The sequence below is a fragment of the Myotis daubentonii genome, chromosome X, assembly GCF_963259705.1.
Source record: "Myotis daubentonii chromosome X, mMyoDau2.1, whole genome shotgun sequence".
Classification (NCBI taxonomy): domain Eukaryota; kingdom Metazoa; phylum Chordata; class Mammalia; order Chiroptera; family Vespertilionidae; genus Myotis; species Myotis daubentonii.
The window spans coordinates 41,205,825-41,230,762 of NC_081861.1; the positions used below are offsets into that span (position 1 = coordinate 41,205,825).

At 38.4% G+C, this 24,938-nt stretch overlaps 1 protein-coding gene across 3 annotated transcripts in view; it reads right to left on the minus strand.

Moving 5' to 3' along the window:
• Nucleotides 1-24,938, minus strand: part of DOCK11 (dedicator of cytokinesis 11) — a 191,150-nt gene that overhangs the window by 67,178 nt on the left and 99,034 nt on the right. For 2 of the 3 annotated variants that reach the window (XM_059679694.1, XM_059679692.1), the window contains exons 21-32: nt 24,433-24,554; nt 23,859-23,945; nt 22,686-22,775; nt 16,989-17,107; nt 15,427-15,496; nt 15,221-15,346; nt 14,515-14,586; nt 11,290-11,436; nt 8,476-8,559; nt 7,541-7,652; nt 6,963-7,001; nt 5,171-5,349 (exon numbers count right to left, since the gene is read on the minus strand). In XM_059679694.1, the coding sequence (XP_059535677.1) occupies nt 5,171-5,349; nt 6,963-7,001; nt 7,541-7,652; nt 8,476-8,559; nt 11,290-11,436; nt 14,515-14,586; nt 15,221-15,346; nt 15,427-15,496; nt 16,989-17,107; nt 22,686-22,775; nt 23,859-23,945; nt 24,433-24,554 (1,247 nt within the window). The remainder of the gene's footprint in view (nt 1-5,170; nt 5,350-6,962; nt 7,002-7,540; nt 7,653-8,475; nt 8,560-11,289; nt 11,437-14,514; nt 14,587-15,220; nt 15,347-15,426; nt 15,497-16,988; nt 17,108-22,685; nt 22,776-23,858; nt 23,946-24,432; nt 24,555-24,938) is intronic. The other variant, XM_059679693.1, reaches the window with a different exon arrangement.

Consider the following 24,938-nt stretch of genomic DNA (forward strand, 5'->3'; position numbering starts at 1 on the left):
ATCATTATTTGTATTTGACAAATGTCCTCTTACTCAGGCCATCTGTGAATTCTCTCGACCAAAGACAGAGAGGAATTGAAGCTTTGGTTAACCAGGCCCATGAAGCAAAGTTCTATTGGAGAGAATCCTATACTCATTCATACCTAAGTTTTTGAACAAAGAGGAAAGGGCTTTAAAAATCAATGGGAGAGAAGGACTTATATGCATGCATATAAGCATAACCAATGGACATAAGACACAGGGGGGTAGGGGAGGCCAGGGGATTGTCAAGGGTGGGGGGGGGGGAAGGAAACATATGTAATACCCTTTGTAATACTTTAAGCAATAAAACTAAAAAAATAAAAAATAAAAAAATAAATTAATTAAAAAAATCAATGGGAGAGTAATGAGCTTGGCATTTTAATCTTTCCCATAGTCTAAAACCTCAAAACATTCAAACAGGCATAATATTTAACTTATTTACAGATAACAATAGATGTGTGTGTGTGTGTGTGTGTGTGTGTGTGTGTACATATACGATTTTCAGAATTTTAAAAAGTATTTTGGACATTTAAAGAATGTCCAGCCCTGGCCAGTTTGGCTTGGTGGATAGAGTGTCAGCCTGCGGACTGAAGAGTCCCAGGTTCGATTCCGGTCATTGGCACATGCCTGGGTTGCAGGCTCGATTCCCAGAGCGGGGGCGTGCAGGAGGCAGCTGATCAATGATTTTCTCTCATCATTGATGCTTCTATCTCTTCCTTCCTCTCTGAGATCAGTGAAAATCCTATCTAATAAAGAGGGAATATGCAAATTGACCCTCACGCCTTAACAAGATGGCTGTGCCCACAGTGAAGACAGGGATTCAGTAACACAAGATGGCTGTGCCCACAGCAGAGGCTGAGTTCGCGTAATGAGCCTTAATGAGCAATCAGCAGGGACCTGAGGCTGCGTGGCGCTGGGTCGGGCAGGAAACCTGCAACCCCTGCCTGGTGGTGTTTGACAGGGAACCTCAGGCCGCACTCCCCATGCTGGCACCAGGCTGGGGGACCTTAGGCTGCACCCCCTGCCTGGTAGGGCTTGATGGGGGACCTCAGGCCACGCCCCCTGCCCCAACGCCAGGCCGGGGGACCTCAGGATGTGCTACCTGAGGTCACACCCCCTAGCCAGCAGGGCTTATAGGGGACCTCAGGCCATGACCCCCACCCTGGCACCTGGCCAGGGAACCTGAGGCTGCACCTCCCGCCCCGGTGCCAGGCCAGGCGACCTGAGATCACGCCCCCCACCCGGCAGGGCTTGACAGGGGTGGGGCCGGCCAGGTCTGGATCTAGCCCAATGGGGGTGGGACCAGTCAGGTCTGGGTCTTGTGCAATTTCAAGGCGCACGTGGGTGGGTGGGGACTTGACTCTGGTTCCCATGGCACGCCTGAGACTCTGACAGGAGGAAGATTTTCATATACATTTTACTAATTTTCTTACATCTCTGACACTTCTTTTATAGAGAAAGGGAAAATAGCAATATTAAAATATTTCCTCTAATTAACTCCCTTTTAATGTGCACAAATTTTGTGCACTGGGTCACTAGTGTGTGTGTGTGTGTGTGTGTGTGTGTATACATATATATATATTATTTTTAAAAAATGAATGTCCAAATATGTGACGTAAAATACAGATTGTCCCCATCTTATGATGGTTCAAGTTATCTTTTTTTTTTACTTTGCAATGGTGTGAAAGCAATATGCATAGTAAATTACATGAGATATTCAACACCTGATTATAAAATAGGCTTTGTGTTAGATTATTTTGCCCAACTGCATGCTCATGTAAGTGTTCTGAGCACATTTAAGGTAGGCTAGGCTAAGCTATGATGTTTGGTAAGGTATGTATTAAATGCATTTTCAACTTCTGATATTTTCAATTTACAGTGGGTTTATCAGTATGTAACACCATCAGAAGTTGAGGAGCATTTGTATTTAAAATTCCACCTCTAGGTAAGACACTAGTGAAATCCCGTTTTCCTTCACTTTCATCTAAAGAGATTGGGTAAGGGGGAGTGCAACTTCCTGCTTCACAGAAGTAAAGTTCATTTTGTACTTTTGCCATGAATCCTTTGAAATCACAGCTAAAAACATATTCTTCTACATTGCATAAGATCCTTTTCCCAACTACTAGGTATAAACAACAGTTAACCAGAATCCTACGGTAACTAGCAGTAACTAGCATTTTTAAAGGAGTGACTAAACTTGGTTGGAATGGATGGCTTTAAGATAGCTTTTCACTTAGATATATTATGCCAGTTAACTGTGTTAAGTCAATATCAACATTCACCAAAAAAAGAGGCACATAGCAGAGCAACCACATAAACTGAAAGAATGTTATTTTATTACAGTTATAATGTGACAAAATGCAATAAGTAATTAATAACATCTTAAAGGTGAAGAGTTTAAATCTACTTTATAATAAAATCACATAAATAAAACTAGCAAATATTGTAAGTAAAAGATTTAATTAGGCCAGCTGGCGTGGCTCAGTGGTTGAGCATCGACTTATGAACCAGGAGGTCATGGTTCAATTCCCAATCAGGGCACATGCCTGGGTTGCTAGCTCGATCTCCAGTGGGTGATGTGCAGGAGGCAGCAGATCAACGATTCTCTCTTATCATTGATGTTTCTATCTCTCTCTCCCTTCCTCTCTGAAACCAATAAAAATATATTTTTTAAAAATTTAATTAAAGAAATATAACTGGATGTACCTGTCAGGCATTTTCAGTTTATTATGGACAAATGGAAATACTGCAGAAAAAGAATAAAATCCATCTCCAAGTCAGCTTTCCAAAGTGATTACAAGAATAAGGTACATAATTTTATTTATGTCCTATATAATAAAAGCCTAATATGCTAAGTGTCCAGTCATCCATTCAACCAATCAACCAATCAAATATAATATGCTAATAATATGGTAAGGCCCCTCAACTGCTCACTCTGATGTGCACTTACCACTAGAGGGCAGATGCTCCAACCCATAGGTTAGCTTGCTGCTGGGGTCCAGCCGATCGGGACTGAGCAAGATGGGCCGGACATGCCCTGGAGCCCTCCTGTAGTCCCGCCCTGGCTGGCCAACCTCCCACATCAACCCCCGGCCTCGACTGTGCACTGATGGGGTCCCTCGGCTTGGCCTGCACCCTCTCGCAATCCAGGACCCCTCAGGGGATGTCGGAAAGCCGGTTTCAGCCTGATCCCACAGGGCAGGCCGAGGGACCCCACTGGTGCACGAATTTGTGCACCAGGCCTCTAGTTTGAATATAAAAACAAAGGAACACATGATTAATTATGAAACAATATGATGCTACCTTAAGCCATTTGATAGCAGGTGAGAGTTAGGTTATTCTAAATCCATATAGTTTGCAGTGTGCTTTTTCAAACCCATAGAATTTAATGTTAATCAAATTTGAATATATATGTTAAAGGTGCAGTAAATAAAAACTATAGCTGTGGCTTTCACACACAGACTCGTGTAATTTATATAAGGTTTACAGCCACATCCACATTTATTTAGTAAGGAAAACTTCCTATTACATATTTTACATTTGACATACTTGTATCTTATTAATCACTTATCAATAATATATTTATTTATGGATATGTATTAAGCTATATTTATAATGGCTATATATTAAGGTATATATTTGAAAGCGTTCACATGGCTATAACAGCATGTGATTTTTTTGGAAAAATCATAAATTGTTTATATAACAAATTAAGAAGTCGTTATGTTGTTCTTATAACATGAGAAAGCAGTGGTTTTATTGGTTTTGGTTTTGTTTTTTTACTAAAATACTTGCAGTTCATTCAGGGAAGGCAAACACGTTTTTTCACATTGTTTTTGTATTATAAAAACAATCCCATTTAGTTGCCAGAGAATGATTACTTTTTTCATTGAGGTGTCCATCTTTTAGATGTGAAATTGTCCTAAGTAGCTATCAAAATTTTCATCTGGGTATAAATAATATAGTAAACGTATAGACTCTATTAAGAAAAAGGAGAGCATCTACCAATGAAGAGGACAGAAGCACTGGGAAGCCATCCATGAAGTTCAGACTCAAAATCACATAATGATACTAAAATAGTGGGTCTATGAACAGAGTGCAGGGGAAGAATTGGTTGATTTGGCTAAAAAACAAAATCACTAAAAACAGTGCCTAAATCCACCAGTCTGTTCAGTCAAAATGGCTGACCCAGTAGCCCTGATAAATATTTTAACAAATGAGGATTTATAAGTGTCATGTCCTTCATCAAGGTAAAACCAATGCCAGGTCCAAGGACTGCCTTATTTCATGGACCATTCCAACATATCAGATCAGCATGCCCAGAATCCCACCTGATAGTCTATAGCATTTTCTATTGGCAGGTTCCAGTGTTGGAATAGCAAGTTTAATTTTTTTGTCTTACAACTCTATGGTAATAAATAGAGGAACTTCAACATATTTCTAGATGTGTTTCATAAAGTTTGGCTTATATAACTTTTGAGGCATGTATACTAGTGAATAGTACTTTATGCAAAATCCCTTATCACTAATTCATAAATAGTAAGTGTTTTGGGGGTGATTTATATTTGGACATGATAGTGGCAGTCGGGGCAATGTGTTGATGTCCTGGAGAGCAAATCAATCCACAGTAGTGCTGCCATTTGTGACAGAAAATGTTTATTTCCTCAGCCCCAGTGACAAAAGAAAAATGATTTTGGGGTGGGGCGGTATAAATAGGACATCTATTAAATGTAGTGAAGAAATTTATCAGGCCTAAAGAAACTATTAAAAGAAAGAATGAAATAAATTTATATCATGAAATAGAATATCCTACTTCTGATAAAACACAAATCAGCTTAAATTTCGTTATCTCAGTAGGATTCTAAGTGGCTATTTTCAATTGCAATTTCATTCTTAGTATTCTCCCAAAATCCTTACTCCTCAGAAAAGCAGGGCAAAATATGGCCAAAGGGAGAAACCAGTGTTTTCTTCAACAGTTAAGGAAACAATATTTTAAAAACTAATCATTTGAAACAGAAATAAAACTTATTTACAAAAATAAGTTCATCAATGCTCATAGTATTTTTCTCACAGAAAACTTCATCTTTAGTGCAATATCTTAGCAGAAATTTACTAACATGATACTGATGAGTTATATAGACATCCTTACCTTGTGCTGGTATCTAGTATCAAATGCATGTTTTATCAAAAGATTCTTTATGACAGAGATAGCTGTATATCTGATCTCATAATTGTCTTGAAGAGCAATGGAGGTTTCCCTCAGAAGCAGACCAACCAAGAAGTGATGCTTGCAATACTCATCTGATAAACTGTATTCAAGATTTGAATCTGCAGTACAATGAAATTTAAAGCCCATTTACAAAAATATTCAAAATTATTTTAATATTAAAATAACAGACTATAATTTATTACTTAGTAATATGTGATCATGCTAGCAGAAGGTTTTATTTTATTAATGAATCTGAACAATTATTTTATCATTTAAATGAGCATGCAAACTTTTACAAGACATGAGCGCTCATAATTAGGGCTAGATGATAGCCTTAATAATAATTTTAGTGGGTAGGATAGTCCCTAGATTCTTTTCCCCATACTTCTTTTTAACTCTGGAAATCTTAGGATAGAACCTAGAATGAAAGAATACCATATTTGGCCATGTCTTAACATATTTCTTGATTATCTGAAGAGATTTAGTTGTAACTACAAATTGGAGTAATTCTATATAATAATACTTGATTTACTTATCTGTTTATACATGCAAATTAGGAAAAGGAAGAGAAACTAGACAACTGAATCATTCTAACAGTACTATTGGCTGTTCTAGTGAATGTTACATATTGACCTGAATACAATGGGACACAAGAACAGTAAGAAAAGCAGCCTCATCCCACTCCAATTCATCATCACGCAAATACCAATCTTTTATCTCATAAAATCAATACTTCAAACTATGTCTTTCACTTCCTTTTGGATCTTCTATCCATTTTCAATCCCAGCTGCGAATATCCTGGTTGGGACTTGCCTTATAACTACTCAGCAGGGACTGTGATCCAGTTTAGTAATTTTTAGAGTGGATTTCTACCATATTTCCTGTATGCTTTAATTTAGTTAGGCCATAAAGCTGAAGGATACATCTTCGATTTTGTTTTTTGGTCTCTTTAGCACTTGATATAATGCTATGCATTCAATTAGGAGTGAATAAGTGTTATGAGTAGTCAGATTTCATCCTAAATCCTGATGATCTGTCCACCCTTTTTCTCTGACTTCCTCCTCACAGTGATAAATACTGGGAGAAGTATGTGGACTATACATGCTCAAAATCTAATAAGGGAGTGGTTGAATATTCTTCCTCCATTTTCACTGGCTGTAATTCAATCAATAAAACCACTGCTCAGCTACTCCCTAGAAACCAAGCCAGATGACTTTCTTCCTGCCACTGGCCATGCTCTTTTGTGAATCCCTATCACTTTCTATGCAAAAGGGCCAGTACTGACTAACCTGGGTGGCCTTATCTGGGTAGATTTTACAATGGTAGTTTTTCACTTCAGTGATTTAAAGAAATCTATTCAGATGGGTTTATCCACACCTTTAAAATTGTGCCCAAGCAGTCATGGCACAGGTCAAAGAAGCAAAGCAAGCATGGAAAATGACGCACACTTAAAGGACAGCTACCCTCTAGCCCCCATGCTGGCTTGAGCGAAAACTTGTTTTCTGACAATAATGTTTTCAAGTTGATTCCTCTAGCAATCAACACTCAAAGCTTGTCTTAAAAGCAAACAAATACATTGCCTCCTACATTTTATGGGTACATTAACTAAAGCCTCATTTTGGCTAGGGAGGATTTGAAAAGCAAACAAAGCCCCCGTCCATGTCAGCCATTCATCAAATCAATTGTTTTTAAAGAAAGCAAACTACTTTAGAGTGAACCGAGTTAAACCTACCTACTGAAGTCAAACGGTCCACCGCAAATGAAAAAAAATCTAATTAATATATGAAAAGAAAAGGGACAAATAAAAAACACAGTAACATAAGAATAGTGCTACACAACAAAGCATTCAATAAAACTAGCAATGGAGATAACTAAAGGCATTTCACAAATTTAATACATACATATTATTATTTTATTCTGCCTTTATACATTTCTTTTGATGCTCCTTTCAGCAGAAATGTATTGATATGGTTTTCTTAATTCAGTCTCATACAAGAGTTCAAACACTACTACAGAGAGCAATTTTTCTAGTATCTAACATCTGTTTAAGCAACAATCTATTTAACACACCAGATTTCTTCATACTACAAATACTAGCATACTGACACTCTGAAGGAAATGCAGAATACTATTAACAAATCTATCTTCAGATAGTAACAATTCTGAGGTTACCTGTAAATTGACTGTTTTAACTAGAAAACATTTTACTACACTAGTGCTAGCAAAAAAAAAGAAAGAAAGAAAGAAAAGAAAGAAAGAAGAAAAAAAAGGAAAACACAATTCTAAATGATGGAAAACACAAATACCCACCTTGAACTCGCTGAAGTTTAGGTTTTGCAAATGCCATTGGCAAATTCAGAGGAATGTAATGTTCATGATTGCAAATTGTTTGCAGGAATTCAAACTTGTATTCAGCCAGAACCTAAATGGAAAGAAATCATACACGAATACATATTTACTATTTTAATAACTAAATACAGAGTATTAATTTTCAAAAGAGAAGTGTTTAGTATTTAAAGCATACCTGGAGAGGTGACCTGTGCAGGAAAGAGTTAACACAACAGGCCTAAGACCGCTCTCCTTAAAAAGACTGGCTGGTCTTTGGCTGGCATTTGAAAAATTGGATTTTGAAACGTTTCCTTTATGATAAGGATGTACGTTCTGTGCCAGTGTGCTCAGGCTGTCTGTACAAACAATGTGATTTATGGTGAACACCTGCTTTCCTTTCCGTTCCAAGACTCTGGAATTTTGACCAGCCTCCAATACATGAATTGCCCCCAGTAATAACCTTAAACCCTGAGTCTCAAATGGGCTTCCCTGAACAGAAACATTGAGTGTGTGACTGCATTTGCACTGCTGGAGAGAAGGTGTGCTGTGTGAGCCTTCACAGGAGGATGGGCGTGCCCAGGAAGCCTGCACACACACTGCCAAGGACTCCATTTGATGTCTTTTCCCTTATGATCCAGCTGAGCATCCTTGCTGTGTCACTGTAATGAATCTTAGCTGTAAGTACGACTACATGTTGAATCCTGTGTGTCTTTTCTACTAAACCACCAAACATGTGGATGGTCTTAGGGGACCCTCCCCCAAAACACTATGCAATATTCCCTTCTTTGAAGTACAGCTATACTCAAAGTACCTAAATGGAAACAGCAGTCCCAAATCCTTCAGAGGACGATAAATGTCACCCTTAGCCTCACACTGTAATGTCTGACATTTACTACAGTTATGTTCTTATACCTTACCTTAGGATCTTTGGGGCTGAATCCAGATATATAGTCATTTATCAAATTGAAAATAAATCCTCTATCCATTAGTGTCAGACAGCGCTATAGAAACCAAATCAAAATGAACAGTTAGTTGAGTAAGTCTGTCAAGTATAAGTTTTTTAATTTTTTTTAATTTGTTTCACATCTACAGGATGATACTCTCTCTTTTACAGGAAATAGAGTAACAGCTTTCAGAGCTTTAGGTGACCCTAAAAAAGAGACAGTTATCGTTGGAATTGGAATGCAACTGTACAATTTTATAAATAAAATTTTATGTATGCACATATACAAATATATACATATATCTATATATCCATACAAATACATATACATACACATTTATGTAATCTATTCAGCTGTACTGCCTCATTTTATTCAACTCTCAAAGTGAAAAGTGAGGTGTAAAGTGGTCATTTAGCTATTGAAAGTGAGGCTTGCCTATGTAAATATTTCAGACCACAAGTTTTTCTTGGTGTCTTGTGAAGTCTTGGCTTTTAAAATATTCTTCCTCTGTGACTGCCCTCCTAGTTGTTACATTTGCCTGCTGTCATTCTCCTAGTTAAGGCTCTCATTACCTTGCCAACTGAACAACTGCAGTGAGCCTCCTAACCAGTTTCCATGCCTCTCTTTCCATCCAAGTGCTTCCAGATTAATCTCTAACTCCAAGCCCTAATCATGTCACCTTCCTTCCTAAAAGCTTTCAAACTCCTTAGCTTAGCATTCAAGGACACCCACAGTCTTGTCCCAACCTACTTTCCAGTTTTATTTCCCAATACAGTTCATCTACTTATTATCCCCTCAAGATGTACTGTACAGTCCTACCTTTGGGTCTTTGCTCATGCCAGGCCTAGCTAGAAATTCTTTTCTAACTTGTACCTAATCCTGCCCATTCTTCAATAGTCTGATAAAGTTCCATCTTCTTTACCACTTTGATCCACAGGTTCTTTAAATCACTTTCTTACTAGTTTTTGTTTTACTTATTATTTCCATGTGTTTTCATCTAGATAGGACAACAGTAACTATTTCTTTTTCTTTATGTTCTCCACAGTGCCTAGAATATTCCTGTGAAATAGAAGAAACTCAATATTTGATTAATCAGCCATTTGCATCTCACTTCTCACCTCTCTTTTCAACTTTCTCTGCCATTACCCTAGGTCAGATCCTCATCACCTCTCACTTCTTAGATTAATGAGGTAGGCTTCTATTTATTCATTCAACCAACAAAGATTTTGAGGATCTTCTGTGTTTGAGACAATGTATTACATTCTAGACAAATACAAATGTGACTAACAAGACATGGTCTTTATTCTTGTCCAATGATAGAGACAAATAAATAATTATAATACAACACAATAAGAAATATATGAAGAATGGGTAAAACCAAAAGGTGATTGACACTGAGAGGGGAGGCTAGGGAAGAGCTGAGCTTCTAAAAGATGAATGGACTCTGACAGGCAGACAAGGGGGAGGGATTTATCTTCTAATTGGTTGTCTTGACTGATCTTTTCCTCACTTCTTCCATCATACCAGCAATAAAATTATCCTCAAAAAATTCTTTGGTATTTCTCCATTGTGTAGGAACCAAAATCTAAATTCCTTAGCTGGATTTGTAAGGCTTTCCATCTTCTGACACCAGATGGCCCTTCCAGCTCCACATACCCTAACCTGTCTGCACAGTGACGTTCTTGCTAACCCCTTAACAATTTCTGAATGTGCACATCACATCTTTGTTCATGGGATCCTCTACCTACAACACCTTCAACTCTTGTCATGGGGAACTATGCTTCTAGTCTCTGTTCACACTCCCTGGTTATAATCCCCCTCTTTCTCGTTTTCCTATTGTATTTTTTTTGTACTCTCATCACACTTTATCTTGTATATGTATTTGCATGTGATTACAAAGACAGCCTCTTGCATCTTTGAACCCTCACAAAGAAGGTGGACAAATGTTTAAACTCCATGGAAGAAAGTGAGATTTTACATTTCAGGTAGTCTCATCCTTAGTTCACTTTAAAAAGATATGTGGCTGTTTGGTTTTTATACACGAACAGTCTTATGTAGTAGTGTTAAGACTATTTTAATTTTGGCAAAGAATGGTCTTATATCAGAAAATCATACTCTGGAGATCTGAAACCTAGCTGTGAATTTTTAATAAGAAAATGTTAGCCATCTAACTGCTTGAATGGATTACTGACCATCAGGTTCTTAATGTAAGGTTGATACATGATAAAGAGCTATGACAAGAGGGGGAGTGGAAAGGAGCAAGTCAAAACCAAGTGCATTACGAAACCATGCCCCTTCTCTACAGCAAATCAAATAGTGTTGTTACCCACTTTATAGCACTGCATTCTAGCATTGCCCTTACATGCTGATAACAAAACATAACAATATAATTCAAAGGCTTCAAGTTCAAAGGGCCAATTAGGAGTCAGAGAAGTGATGTAAATGGCATAGAGGGTCAGGGGTACTCTAAGGAGTATGGGGATTTTGGAACCTAACCGAAGACACTCAATTTAATATATTTGAAAAAAACATTATGTAAAACATGCCTCTAGCTAAGCCACCAGTGTGGGACTGCTAATTTAATTAATTAGCTGTTTCAGTGGGAAGAAAAAATCATTTTGGCTGTTTAATAAAACTGATAAATTAATTCGCTTACTAGTTTCTCCAGCAGGCTTATAAAGACATCGCTGAATCTCTAGAAATTAGCTAATTTTTTTTCCTTTTGGCTTTAAAGAAGATATTGGTGAAGAAGAATTTCTTACCATGTTCTGGCTGCCTTTAACTCACCTTCAGGAAGCTAGCCAAACTATAATTGACATTTCTGGACTCATCAGGAATCTCTGCATAGCGAATAGTCACATGGGGAATTATTGCAAGAAGCAAAGAATGTAAGACATGATGATATGCCTCAGGAAACCTCTGGCCTCTGGGAAGCTTAAATTAAACAGGCATAGAAAAATGTCAGTTGCAAAAGGTCTAAATCAAATGCCATTGTTTATTTTCACATACATTCTACATATACTAGTAAATGTGTATCTTTTTAAAATATATTTATTGATTTTCCACAGAGAGGAAGGGAGAGGGACAGAGAGTCAGAAACATCGATGAGAGAGAAACATCGATCAGCTGCCTCCTGCACAATCCCCACTGGGCATGTGCCCGCAACCAAGGCACATGCCCTTGACTGGAATCGAACCCAGGACCCCCGAGTCCGCAGGCCGATGCTCCATCCACCGAGCCAAACCGGTCAGGGCATAAATGTGTATTTTTTACTAGAGTATAATTTTTCTTCCAACTAAAAAATGACATATTTTACATCATTATAGGAACTATCTGGACCACTAACAATTTAACTGGCTGAAATAAACAACAAGAATAGGTAATCATGACCTAACTTTAGAATCATGTCCCTCAGATGCAGCCGCATCCCAGTTTTTCATCCCAATTTTTTCCTGCACCTCAATTTCCGTAAACTCTTTCTCTGAAAAGAATAATTAAAAATGATACATATGAGGTAAATATTTATTTGTTTACAAGTCTTGGCTTTATAATTTCTATAACTAAGAAAATGTCTTTGTACCTTAAAACAGTTTGAAGACACAACTAAATGTATACACCACATTTCAGGAACACATCTATTGCATAAAGTGTTTTTAACCTTGTCTATGCCTTTGACCTTTCTAAAAGAAAGGTTATTTCTGATTTGGTACTTGTTATTCCAAATGAATGTTTTCAACATGGCCATTTTAAAACCATAAGACAAATGGAAAGATTCAAAGATAATAAATTTTACATGGCAAACAACTAATATGAAAGAATCTAGGTAAAAGAGCCTCTCAAAATTAGAGTTTAAAAAATATGAACTGTCCGTTTGGCTCAGTGGATAGAGTTGGCCTGCAGACTGAAAGGCCCCAGGTTCAATTCCGGTCACGGGCATGTGCCTTGGTTGCGGGCACATCCCCAGTTGGGGGTGTGCAGGAGGCAGCTGATCAGTGTTTCTCTCTCATCGATGTTTCTAGCTCTCTAGCCCTCTCCCTTCCTCTCTATAAAAAATCAATAAAATATATTTTAAAAAAAATATGAACTGTTACCCGGCCAGTGTTGGTCAGTGGTTGAGCATAAACTGATGAACCAGGAGGTCACGGTTCGATTCCCAGTCAGGGCACATGCCTGGGTTGCAGGCTTGATCCCCAGTGCAGGGCATGCAGGAGGCAGCCAATCAATGATTCTCTCTCATCATTGATGTTTCTTTCTCTCTCTCCCTTCCTCTCTGATATCAATAAAAATATATTTAAAAAACATGTCAGTCCTCAGATTTATGCAATACATTACATAATTTTTTTATTTTTCAATTACAGCTTACATTCAATATTATTTTGTATCAGTTTCGGGTATATAGCATAGTGCTTAGACCAGTGATGGCAAACCTTTTGAGCTCGGCGTATCAGCATTTTGAAAAGCCCTAACTTAACTCTGGTGCCGTGTCACATAGAGAAATTTTTTGATATTTGAAACCATAGTAAAACAAAGACTTATACTTTTGATATTTATTTTATATATTTAAATGCCATTTAACAAAGAAAAATCAACCAAAAAAATGAGTTCGCGTGTCACCTCTGACACGCGTGTCATAGGTTCACCATCACTGGCTTAGACAATCATATCCTTTCCAAAGTGTTCCCCCGATATTACTAGTACCTACCTGGCAACATACATGGTTATAACTATATTCCCTATGCTCTACTTTATATCCCCATGACTATTTTGTAACTACCAACTTGTACTGCTTTGTTTGTTTTTAATCCTCACCAGAAGATACTTTTTCCATTGATTTCCAGACAGACTGGGGGGGGGGGGGGCGCTGACAGAGATAGAGAAACATCGACATGAGAGAGACACATCAGTTGGTTGCCTCCCACACACACCCATACCAGGACCTGGGAACCTTCAACCAAGACATGTGCCCTTGACCAGGAATCAAACCCGCGACCCTTGGGTCTGCAGGCCAATGCTCCAACCACATAGCAAAAGTGGCCAGGGCCCAACTTGTACTTCTTAATCCCTTCACCTTTTGTCACCCAGTCCTCCAACACCCCACTCCTCTGACAAGCAACAATATGTCCTGTGTCTATGAGTTTGTTTCTCTTTTGTTTTTTCATTTATATTATTCATTAGATTAGACATATTACTGAAGTCATATGGTATTTTCTTCCTCTGACTGACTTATTTCAATCAGCATAATGCCCTCTAAGTCTATCCATACTGTTGCAAATGTAAGATTTCATTCTTTTTTATGGCTGAGTAATACTCCATTGTACTACTTTTTTACCCACTCGTCTAATTATGGGCACTAGGTTTGCTTCCATAGCATGGCTATTGTAAATAATGTTGCATTGAACACAGGGGTGCATATATTCTTTTGAATTAGTGTTTCAGGATTCTGCAGATATGCCCAGAAGAGTAATCAGTGGATAATAAGGCAGTCCCATTTTTAACTTTTTTAGAAGCCACAATACTATTTTCCTTAGTGGCTATGCAATACATTTTTAAAGAAAAATTTTAAAAGTGAACAGCATGGATGGAACTGGAGAGCATTATGCTAAGCGAAATAAGCCAGTCAGAGAAAGGTAAATATCACATGATCTCACTCATTTGTGGAATATAATGAACAACATAAACTGATGAACAAAAACAGATCCAGAGACAGAGAAGCATCGATCAGACCATCAAACCTCAGAGGGAAGGTAGAGGAGGGAGGGGTAAGGGGGATAGATCAACCAAAGGACTTGTATGCATGCATATAAGCATAACCAATGGACACAGACACCAGGGGCGTGAGGGCATGAGTGGGAGGGTGGGGGTAATGTGGGGATAAGGACACGTATGTAATACCTTAATCAATAAAGAAAAAGAAAGTGAAGGGTTAAGAGCCCTTAAATATAAAAGAGGCTTTGCATGTTATACAGTTAGCCTTCTTCGTCTATGTTAAGTATTACCCTTGAGCCTACTTACCTTAATTTTATTTTCTTCCAACAAATATATGGCCATAGACTTTGCAATGATTTCAAAGAAAAACCATGAGTACTAAAATAAACAAAGAAATAAAATCAATCTTCAAGAGTTACCCAAATTTTTGAGCCTTAGCAAAGTTTAACCAATACATATGGATCTTATCTCTAACAATAACATTTTAAAGAGATCTAAACTCACAAAGTTCCACAGAGTAACTTCAATTGGCAGAAAGATAAAGTACCTCAGAGCCAACTGTGATGTACAAATGGGCTTTTGGTAAGAACGTTTGCCTAATGGAAAATAATGACAATAATAAGAGCCACCATTTGAGTGCCTACTATGTGCCAGAAATGATGTCTTAAATGCTTTCCTTATATTTCAGAAATGAGGGATTAAGGCTCAGAGATGCTAAATAACAGCCCCAGGTCATAGAACTATTAAGTGGTGGATATATGATTCTAACCTATGTCTACATGATCCAAAATTTTTTCTATTATACATTTGACTGAGAGGGGAGTGTGAGGTGGGTGGGGAGGGTGAAGAGAATGAAATTCTGGAGAACTTGAGGGAATAGGATGCATGGGCAAAGTGACAAGGAAAGTGAGGGTCACGTGAAAAAAATGATGAAAGACTAGAACTGAAATGGGAGGGTATCAAACAAATATTTTTCTGGCTGCTTTTTCCCTGTTGCATCCTGACCCCTTACCTTTAACAGTTTGTTTATTGCTAAAAAGTCTGCAGACTGTTTCAAAATTGCTATCATCGTAGTAGCCAGAATTTCATGTGTTAGCTGGGCCTGAGAAGCACTCGGTTTTTCAGGTCGGAAGCTATACTACAAATAAAGAAAATGAACCGTAAGGCAAAATTCTTCCACAAAATCAACTGCTCAGAAAGTAAGTTTTTTCCACAAACCTTTATGAAGGATCTTAAATAATTATCCAAGCCTTGTTCATGACACTGTGAGACGATATGTAAAAGAACCCTGAAACAACATTCACAGAAGCCAGCATGTCAGGCTAAAATTAATTACCACAGTTTGATTGTTAGATAAGACCTAAAAATTCCTATCACTGTCTGAATAATTAAAGGTGAGATGATTGCATAAGATATAATGATAATTTGGGTCTAACTGATTCAAAAGAAAGATATTTCATTTTGGCATTCCAGATGTTTCATCTTTTTAAATCTCTGTCTACATTTGAAGTACGGTCATAGCCACTATATAGTAAAAGACGATGATTAAGGTAAATTCTGAAATTCTCTCTAGTGAGAAGAAATAGAAAAATAAAATGAACAGCATGACAACCGATGGGATAAAAAGGAAGGGAAGAGATAGAACAGGTATAAGGACATGAACTAAAATTGGAAGTAAACATGAAAGTCATAGAAAGTTTTAAAGTTAAGAGATTAGTAGTGGTTCTCAAAATTTAGCATGAATCAGAATCACCCAGAGGGGAGACTCCTCAGCTCCCTCTCCCAGAGTTTCTGATTTTTTAAGGACTGAAGTGAAGTTCAATGATTAGCAGTTTAAATAAGCTCCCAGGTGATACTGATGCTGCTGGTCTGAGAACCACATTTTGAGAAGCCCTGGACTAGAGTAATGCTTCTTAAATTTCCAACCAGACCATCCCCAACAGCAAGCAGAGAAGAGCAAACAGTGTGCAGGTGTGTGTAATCTGAGTCCTGATGGTGCAACAGCAGAAGCAGCAAGGCCAGAAACATCCAGCACTAAGCTCACATTTTTTTTTTGTCTCCTGTTTTAATTTCAAAATCCAGGTACATTTTATGCTCTACTCTACAATATAACCATATCTGTTTCATATAAAAATAACACTCCCTTATCTTTTAAGTAAAAATTGATGGCTTAGGGCCATTCTGTCTAATATATGAGAGCCATTAGCCACAAGTGACTATATAAATTTAAATGGAATACAATTAAAATCCAGCTTGTCAGTTACACTAGTCACATTTCAAGTGCTCAGTAGCAAAATGTGGCTAATGGCTACCATATTGGACAGCACACGTGCATCAGTACGTTTCCATAATTGGAGAAAGTTCTATTGGACAACACTGATCAAGGGCAATGGTTCTCAAACTCTGTTGCATTATGGAATAACCTGAAAAAAATTTTTTTTAAATACTAATAGCACTCTACTGCCAGAGATTCTGGTTTCATTGGTATGAAGTGTGGTCTGGCAGGGGAATTTTTAAAAGCTCCCCAGGTGATTCTCCTGTGCAGCAAAGTGTTAGAACATCCCTGGTCCACGAAAGCACATTAAGTTTACCCTATGGCTTATGGTACCATCGATTCCTGGGGACACAAGTCCCCCCATCTGAGAAGCATGAAACTAAAGAAAACCATTATTAAATTTCTGATTTTGTGGTTCTCATTTGGAAGATCAATTTATATTTAAAATGAAGAAACGCAAAAGGAAACAAAACTTGCTTCTTTGTATTACAACACCAAAACTCACATGGTACAGTTGATAGGAACGTCATCTTCATGGGTCATGTTTGTGAGAACTCGGAAGAGTTGCATAAGAATTACAGGTAGAAACTGTATCATGACTGGGATCTCCATGACATGCAAACACTAAAATAAGTCATTATTAGTTATGAAAACAAACAGAAATATGATATAACTTGCAAATGTGAAACAACAAAAAAATTAAGCAATGAGAAATATATTCACTAGAACATAAGCTCATTTAAATGGGAACTTCATGCAACAGGGGACTTTGTTAATTATTTTACCTGCATCTCTATTTTGGCACTCAGAACTCATTAGTATATTTAATAGTAAATGCTTTACTGAAGTTAACAAGTATAACTGAGATCAACAGGTTTTGGAATAAAGACAACTAACTGACCTTTGGTAAACTAACACTCAATTGAGGAGAGAGCAGATGTGTTTGGAGGTACTGGAGATGCCTACTAGCCCCCAGCACTCAGTGTGTTTTACAAGGGAATGTAGGCCATCAGTTGTGGGATTCAATAAAGTATGTTTGTATATATAGTTGGCTTTCCACTGGCACCCTCTATAAAACCGAGCCAGTTCTGCCTTCTAACACCCTCATAATACACTTCCTAGCACTCTGTCTCTAGTGAAAGGTGTGTAAACAACAACAACAAAAAGGAATGTGTTCATATACACCCAAAAATGATACAAGAAGCAAAATTTATAAAATTTCTTTCTTCTTCCTCCCTTTCTCTTCACATTCACTCATTTAAGCAACCAGCCAACCAAAAAAATGAAAACAAATCTCACTGAGCACCTCCTACTACATCAACTCAATGTTTAGTGCTATGGGAAATACTGAGATAGATGGAGACAAGCCTCTGTGCCTAAGGAACTCAATATTTAGCTTCCAATATCCCTGACTTTTGCTCCATCTTCCCATCCTTACTCTCATCATCCTTTTGCAGGACACTAGCATCTATATCTGAGTCACATCAACAGTGACCTCCTAGATCTCTGTTCAACTTCTGTTCAATCAGATGCATAAGACAAGATATTGAGCTCAAGGAACCCATGGTCTATCCTTCAAGTTTTTCCTTCCTTGCCCCACCTTTCTACCCTTACTACTACCATCGTCCCTTTTCATGACCTTCTTACCTATAACTAAAATAGTCTAGTAATTTCCTGGTAGTTCTCTGTACAATTTCTCTTGAATACATCTAACTCTCATTTCCAAATTAATCTTCCTCAAATACTGATTACATCAGACCACCTTCTGCCAAGATTTTTTTTTGAAGTTTCCCCATTACCAAGGGCAGTGGATCTCAATCAGTGGCCACTCCCCACCCCCCCCCAGGACATCTGATAATGTCTGAAGACATTTTGTATTGTTACAACTGGGGGATGCTACTGACATCTAGTGGGTAGAAGCCAGGGATGCTGCTAAACATCCTACAATGCACAGGGAAGCCCATTACAACAATTATCCTGCCCAAAATGTCAATAGTACCAAGGTTGAGAAATTATGACCTAGGATATTAAGTCCAAGTTCCTTAAGACCCAACCTACATTTTTAGCATTAACACTCATTATTAGTCACAAGACCAAACTAGTATCTTTACTCCTCCATGAATACATGTATCATATGCATTCTTACTTTTGTGCATTTGTCCAGTTTTTAGCCAAATTCTAGCTACCTTTCCAAGTCAAGCTCAAACCTCCACTTCAATGAAGCCATTTGTTCACTCATTCAACAAAGACACACTGAATAAGCTTCTAATTACCAATCACATAAAAAACCTACCATCAAGCCATTCCCAGTCTATGGGGGAAAAAGACAAGAAATGAAATCACTGTGATACAAATAATAAACAGTACAAGAGTGGTACAGTGGGGCCTTGACTTATGAGTGTCCCGACTAACGAGTTTTTGGAGATACCAGCTGTCTCTTGGCTGATTTTTTGCATTGAGTTGAAAGAGTAATTTGAGTTAACGAGCTCCTTAACAAGCTCGGTCTCGAAAGGAATTAAACTTGTAAGTCAAGGCCCCACTGTATATACAAAATGCACGAAGGAAGAAGCAACTGAGTCTGCAGGTGGGTAGGGATTGTCCGAGAGGAGGAAATTTAAAGGATAAGCGGGACACTGTACAAGAGGAACAAGAGATGGGCATTGAACACAGAATTGGATCTCCCTGCACCAGTGTAGCTCCTCTCTCATTTATTCTCAGGACAGCAGCCAGAGTGTTCTTTATGAAAGGCACACTTGATGTCATTTCCCCTTGTGAAAAAACAAAACAAGACACCATGAACAAAAAGCTGTCAAGGGCTTCCCATGCCTAGGTGACCCTGCCTCTCTCTCCAAATTTATCTCATGCCATCTTCTCCCATCGCTGCTCACTATGCTCTAGCTCAGGGGTGGGCAAACTTTCTGACTCGAGGGCCACAATGGGTTCTTAAACTGGACCGGAGGGCCGGAACAAAAGCATGGATGGAGTGTTTGTGTGAACTAATATAAATTCAAAGTAAACATCATTACATAAAAGGGTACGGTCTTTTTTTTTTTTTTTTTTTTTTTTAGTTTTATTCATTTCAAACGGGCCGGATGCGGCCCGCGGGCCGTAGTTTGCCCACGGCTGCCTAGCTACACTGTCTTGTCTTTTCTTTCCTGTCCTTCATACATGCCATCACACCAGGTTTTACACCTGCTGCAATATTCTGTTAACCTTTTACACAGCGTTATCACCTATGTTTGTCTTCCTCTCATCAGTCTCTTTTTAGCTTAACATGTCGTCTCCTCAGAAAGGCCTTCCCTGACAGTTCTATCTAGAATGCACTCCTGGTCATGTGAGATCCCCTTAACCTGGTCTGTTTTCTTCACAGCCATCAACTCTATGTAAAATTACTTATTCAGTTAAAACCTCTCTACCCTAACTCCTGCAGGTATGTTGTCAGAACTGTTCCCCATTATATTCTCAGCATCTAGTACACTATCTGATCCATAGTAGGTGCTCAATATTTGGTGAATGACTAAATCAATTAATAAAATCAGGAACCAAAGGGTAAAATAAAAATAGGAGCCTCTAGCTTCAGTAGTTCTTCAGTTCACTGAACCCTCTGCACTTACACCCAGTATCCCGTGTTTGACATTTCATCACATATTGCTTGGGACTATCATTTGTAGTGCAGACTTATATTGTCATTTAACTTGTGTGTACAGTCTCTCCAAATAGGGAGTAAGATCCCTATGGACAATGACCTTAACTTATTCTTCACAAGCCCCACAGCATCTAGGGAAATGTTAAATACATACTAAGAGCTCAACAAGTAGTTTTTAATTGAATTGATGAAACAATGACATTTACAGGGACAACAAATAGCAAGGTTTCGTAGAAAGAACATGAAACCAGGAGTCAAGAGACATGTCACAGGCTCAGCTCAGCTCCGTTACTAACCAGCTGAATGACCACAGAAAGTCACCTCTACTTGGACTTCAGTTTCCTCATCTGTTAAAAAAAATCTCTAAAATCTTCTTCAGCACTAACATTCCTTAGAGGTGGTGGACTATTCCTGTAATCACATAGCATTTCACTCACTGCCACTAGAGGGAGAGCACAGGTCACAAATGTCAGAAATTTCACACCCTTAAAAATACAAATATGACTACTTTCTTCCTTCCGTTTTAAGAATACCACTATATGAAAATGATGTCCTGTTCCATTTCGCTCTGTAAAAACCTTTACAAAGCTTCCCCACTAGAAAAGAACTCAAAGATCTTAACAGACTAAACATCCATTCATCCATAAAGCTAGAGTTCTACATATTAACTGAGGAAAGGATTTAAAAGTTAGATGACTACTACTTTTTTTTTTACTACTGTACTTCTTAATGGTAATTAAGAGATCAACCAAAGATATTGTGTGCATATATGCATAACCCATGGACGAAGACTATAGGGTGGTGAAGGCCTGGGGCAGGGGGCGGGGAAGGGGACATCTGTAATACCTTCAACAATAAAGATTTTTTTAAAAAGGAATAATGACTGCTATTTGTTGACTAGCTCCCTGCTTCTACCCTTCCGACAGTATATTTCTATATGACAGGCAGAATGATACTTTAAAAACGGAAGTCACAGGATGCCACTCCTCTGTTCAAAGCCCTGTAACACTTCCCATCTCATTCGGGGTACAATTCAAACTCTTCGTCATGGCTTATGAGCCCTTAACCCAACCAGCTCCCCAGCTACCTTTCTAGTGCTGGTGCATTCATGGGACAGCAGGAATGCCACTGTGGCTGCCCATGAATGCACCAAGCAAGCTCCTCAGGGCCTTTGTACGTGCTGTTCCCAGCTCTCCCCCAGAAATCTACTGAGCTGGTGCCCTCATTTCCTTTAGGTCTCTGTCAAATGTCACTTTACCACAGAGATCTTCTCTGACACTTTGTCTTTAAGAGGGACTTCTTATCACCCTTTATTCCCCCTTCACCATGCTTTAGTTTTCTTTACAGCACTTATTACTACCAGACATGACATATATATGTATTTAATTATTTATTTGTTTATTGGCCATCTGCTTCCACAAGAAAGCAAGCTCCTTGACAATAGGGACACTGCTTTCTTCAATTACATTCCCCATGCTTAGAACATGCCTGGCCCATAGGAAGTACTTAAGAAGTAAGTGAGGAATAAATGATTACTCTATAGCGGATACCCTATCTCGCTTCAGCCTCACATGCACCCTACAAGTTGGCGTTATTGTTATCCCTGTGACAGAGGAAGAAACAAAGGTATGGGGAAGTGAAGTAAGTTGGTCAGGGTCAATCACTAAGCTAGTAAGTCACAAGTATGGGACACAAAGTCTGTCTGTGATTCCAGAACCCATCCAGGTCATCTCATGTCATACTCTCTCTCTAAAAGAAATGAACATTTTTGTTTCCTGAGACTATCACTAAGCAACAACATGGGTCCAAAGGGAAATCCTATGGAGGCTTCATTTAAAAATCAAAATTCCTCAGACTAGCCATGGCTGACCTAGTAAAGGAACAAGTAGAGAAAGTGTTGTTGTCAGCTAGGTCTTATTTTTTTAAAATATATTTTATTGATTTTTTACTGAGAGGAAGGGAGAGGGATAGGGAGTCAGAAACATCCATGAGAGAGAAACATCCATCAGCTGCCTCCTGCACACCCCCTACTGGGGATGTGCCTGCAACCAAGGTACATGCCCTTGACCGGAATCGAACCTGGGACCTTTCAGTCCGCAGGCCGACGCTCTAGCCACTGAGCCAAACTGGTCAGGGCTGTCAGCTAGGTCTTATGACATGAATTTCAGTCCTAGCATGTGAAACGACATCTTGGGTTCTCAATACATTTGATAAATAGATATCCTGGCCCTTTTCCCCATAGCATTCTCCACCTTTCCTGGGCAGTCAGCAGGAAAAGACCTAAAAAATTAATTTCTGGAACTGAAATAGACATTGTCATGAGATTTTCCAAAAGATGTCGTCAGATTCTGGCTATAACAGTTTCTTCCTGATGTAGCAACCCTGCTTCTAAACAAGTCATTTGATGGAAAAATACTTAACATAAAGTGTCCTCTTGAGGATACACCTCCAAAAGTATTTTAAAGTGCTACTTTGACCTCCCTCCCCATCAAAATGTGGCAACAGAAAGACATCAATCAAAAACAAACCTTTCACAGAAAGCTGCTGTTCATTTACCTTTAAATATTTAATGAGCTCCCCTGGAACTTCTTTCGAGCCTGACTGAATCAGCTGGCAATGATGGAAGAATTTGTGCACATGTAGATCCTGGAAAACAGATGGACACAGCCGTATGAAATTTGATTCATTACCCTCAAATGCAGGCTCTGCCTTCTCCCTCCTCCTGCATCTTGCAAACCTATTTATCCGGGTATTCTCATGCCCAGACTTGGCAGCTGCAGCCACCAACACGTGTGTCCATGTCCCATAGGCTTATTGACCATCCATCCCACAAAGCAGCAAGACCAGGTCAATTCAGCATGTACCTGAGCACATCATGTAGGCAACAGTTTATGCCCAACTAGCCAACATTCATTTAATTCCTTTTTTGACTGGTGAAGTCTCTGAAGTTGGGCACTTCTACATTTGAATGAAATGGGCAGAAACAGAGGTCTGAACTGACAGGTGACGCAAAGATAGCAGCAGGGGTTCCCAGAACAATAGTCCCAGGCATTCAGTGCCCAAGTTACCATGGCACTTCAACGGCCAGTGAGTCCAGCTGTCCTCTATGGAATTTACATACACTGATTCTGTGGACAGCACTGAGTACATCAGGAATTGGAATAATGACATTTAGATTTTGATCTGCTTCCTCTAATTTTATTACTTGTGTAATGTTGGGTAAATCACCTAACCTGACTAAGCCTGTTTCTTCATGTATAAATGGTGGCGTGGGCAGCGGGAAGTGAGAAGGACCTTGGAGGCCACATGAACGTCTTCTTCTCCAGCCATGATTTTTCAAACTGTACCTGAGGCTTCCCATAGACATTTGATTGTAATTTTATGGATGCTGAGGCTAGGAGTCAATTATACTATCCTCACAAATTTTCTGGAAATCTAAAACTGTTCAAAAAATAAATTTTTTAAATGGTGGTAATAGCCTCCATATTCCTTTCAGAGTTTTATGTGGCTCAAATTTATTAATGGGAATAAAAGGATTTTGTAATTTGAGAAGAATTATAAAATTTGAGCTTTTAGTAATATTATTATTATTAAGAATGATATTATTACTAATGAGAGAGTCTTTGAGGCCACAACTTCTCTAAGGATGCAGGAATCAAATGTAGTCTATTTTAATTATGAAATATATTCAAGTATCAAAATGGACAAAATTCACATAATGACACTTACTTGACTGTAAATGGTAGACTCTAAGTGGCTTTTAATCTTCAACAAAGGCTTTGCACCATCTACCCACTTAATATCCACATTAGATTGCTGGGAACAGAAAATACGCACATGAGTTTCTGTACATAGCAATGGCTAAATGAGCAACATATCACACCTTTATTTATTTCAACTTTTATTTTTTCAGAAATGAATGTGTGAGTTTCACACAAAGGAAATTATTGGAGAAAATAACCTGCCTTTGGTATAAATGTATCCTACATCATTTCAAATTTCCAATCCTTTGCAGGATACTTTTATAAATTACAATAAAAATGAATTACAAAATAAATGAATTTTTTTAAAATGATGCACAAAACCCGAAACCATTTTTAAGATTATTAGAACAAACAGACATGAGGTTACTTTTTCAGACTATTCTAAAAGTTTCTAATTATTCATTTTCCATACATATCTTTGTTGCGAACCAGCAGCAGTCCTAAAACTACACTAGACCAAACTATTAACTAGGCCAACAGAATTCTGCTTTTTCAACATTTCATCATGATTACTTCAACAAATGCAGATGTTTTCCTACCCTTCTTGATTCTGCATCGTTCAGGTTCAAGTAGCCTGGGGGAAGATTGGCGGAAACTGGCAGCTGCTGCTCAAATGTGATGATTCTACCATCCTTCAGCAAAGGTACCCAGGCAAAGCCAACTGCCAAGACAATGATCAGCCATGAGAAATGAAAACACAAATGCAATTAGCTACACAAATGTCTGGCTGCTAGGGAGCAGGACAGGGTGGTGATGTTTCCGGAGGTCTGCATGACGGAGTCCAGGTGTTGGGCATCTGAGTACTGGGGAAGGAACCATGAGTTTGGGTCTCTTCCTAACCCCAGCATGGCCACTAACAAGTTACTTACTTTATTCCCTTGACTATAAAAATGGAAATAACAACTGCAATCTTTCCATCTAACAGAGTTATAGAGAGACCAAAGTGAGATAAAATACTTGAAAGTATGAAAATACTTTAAAACGTGAAAAGTATATCGATATCATTATCTACACTTGGGGATCATTTTGGGTAGACTTACTTTCT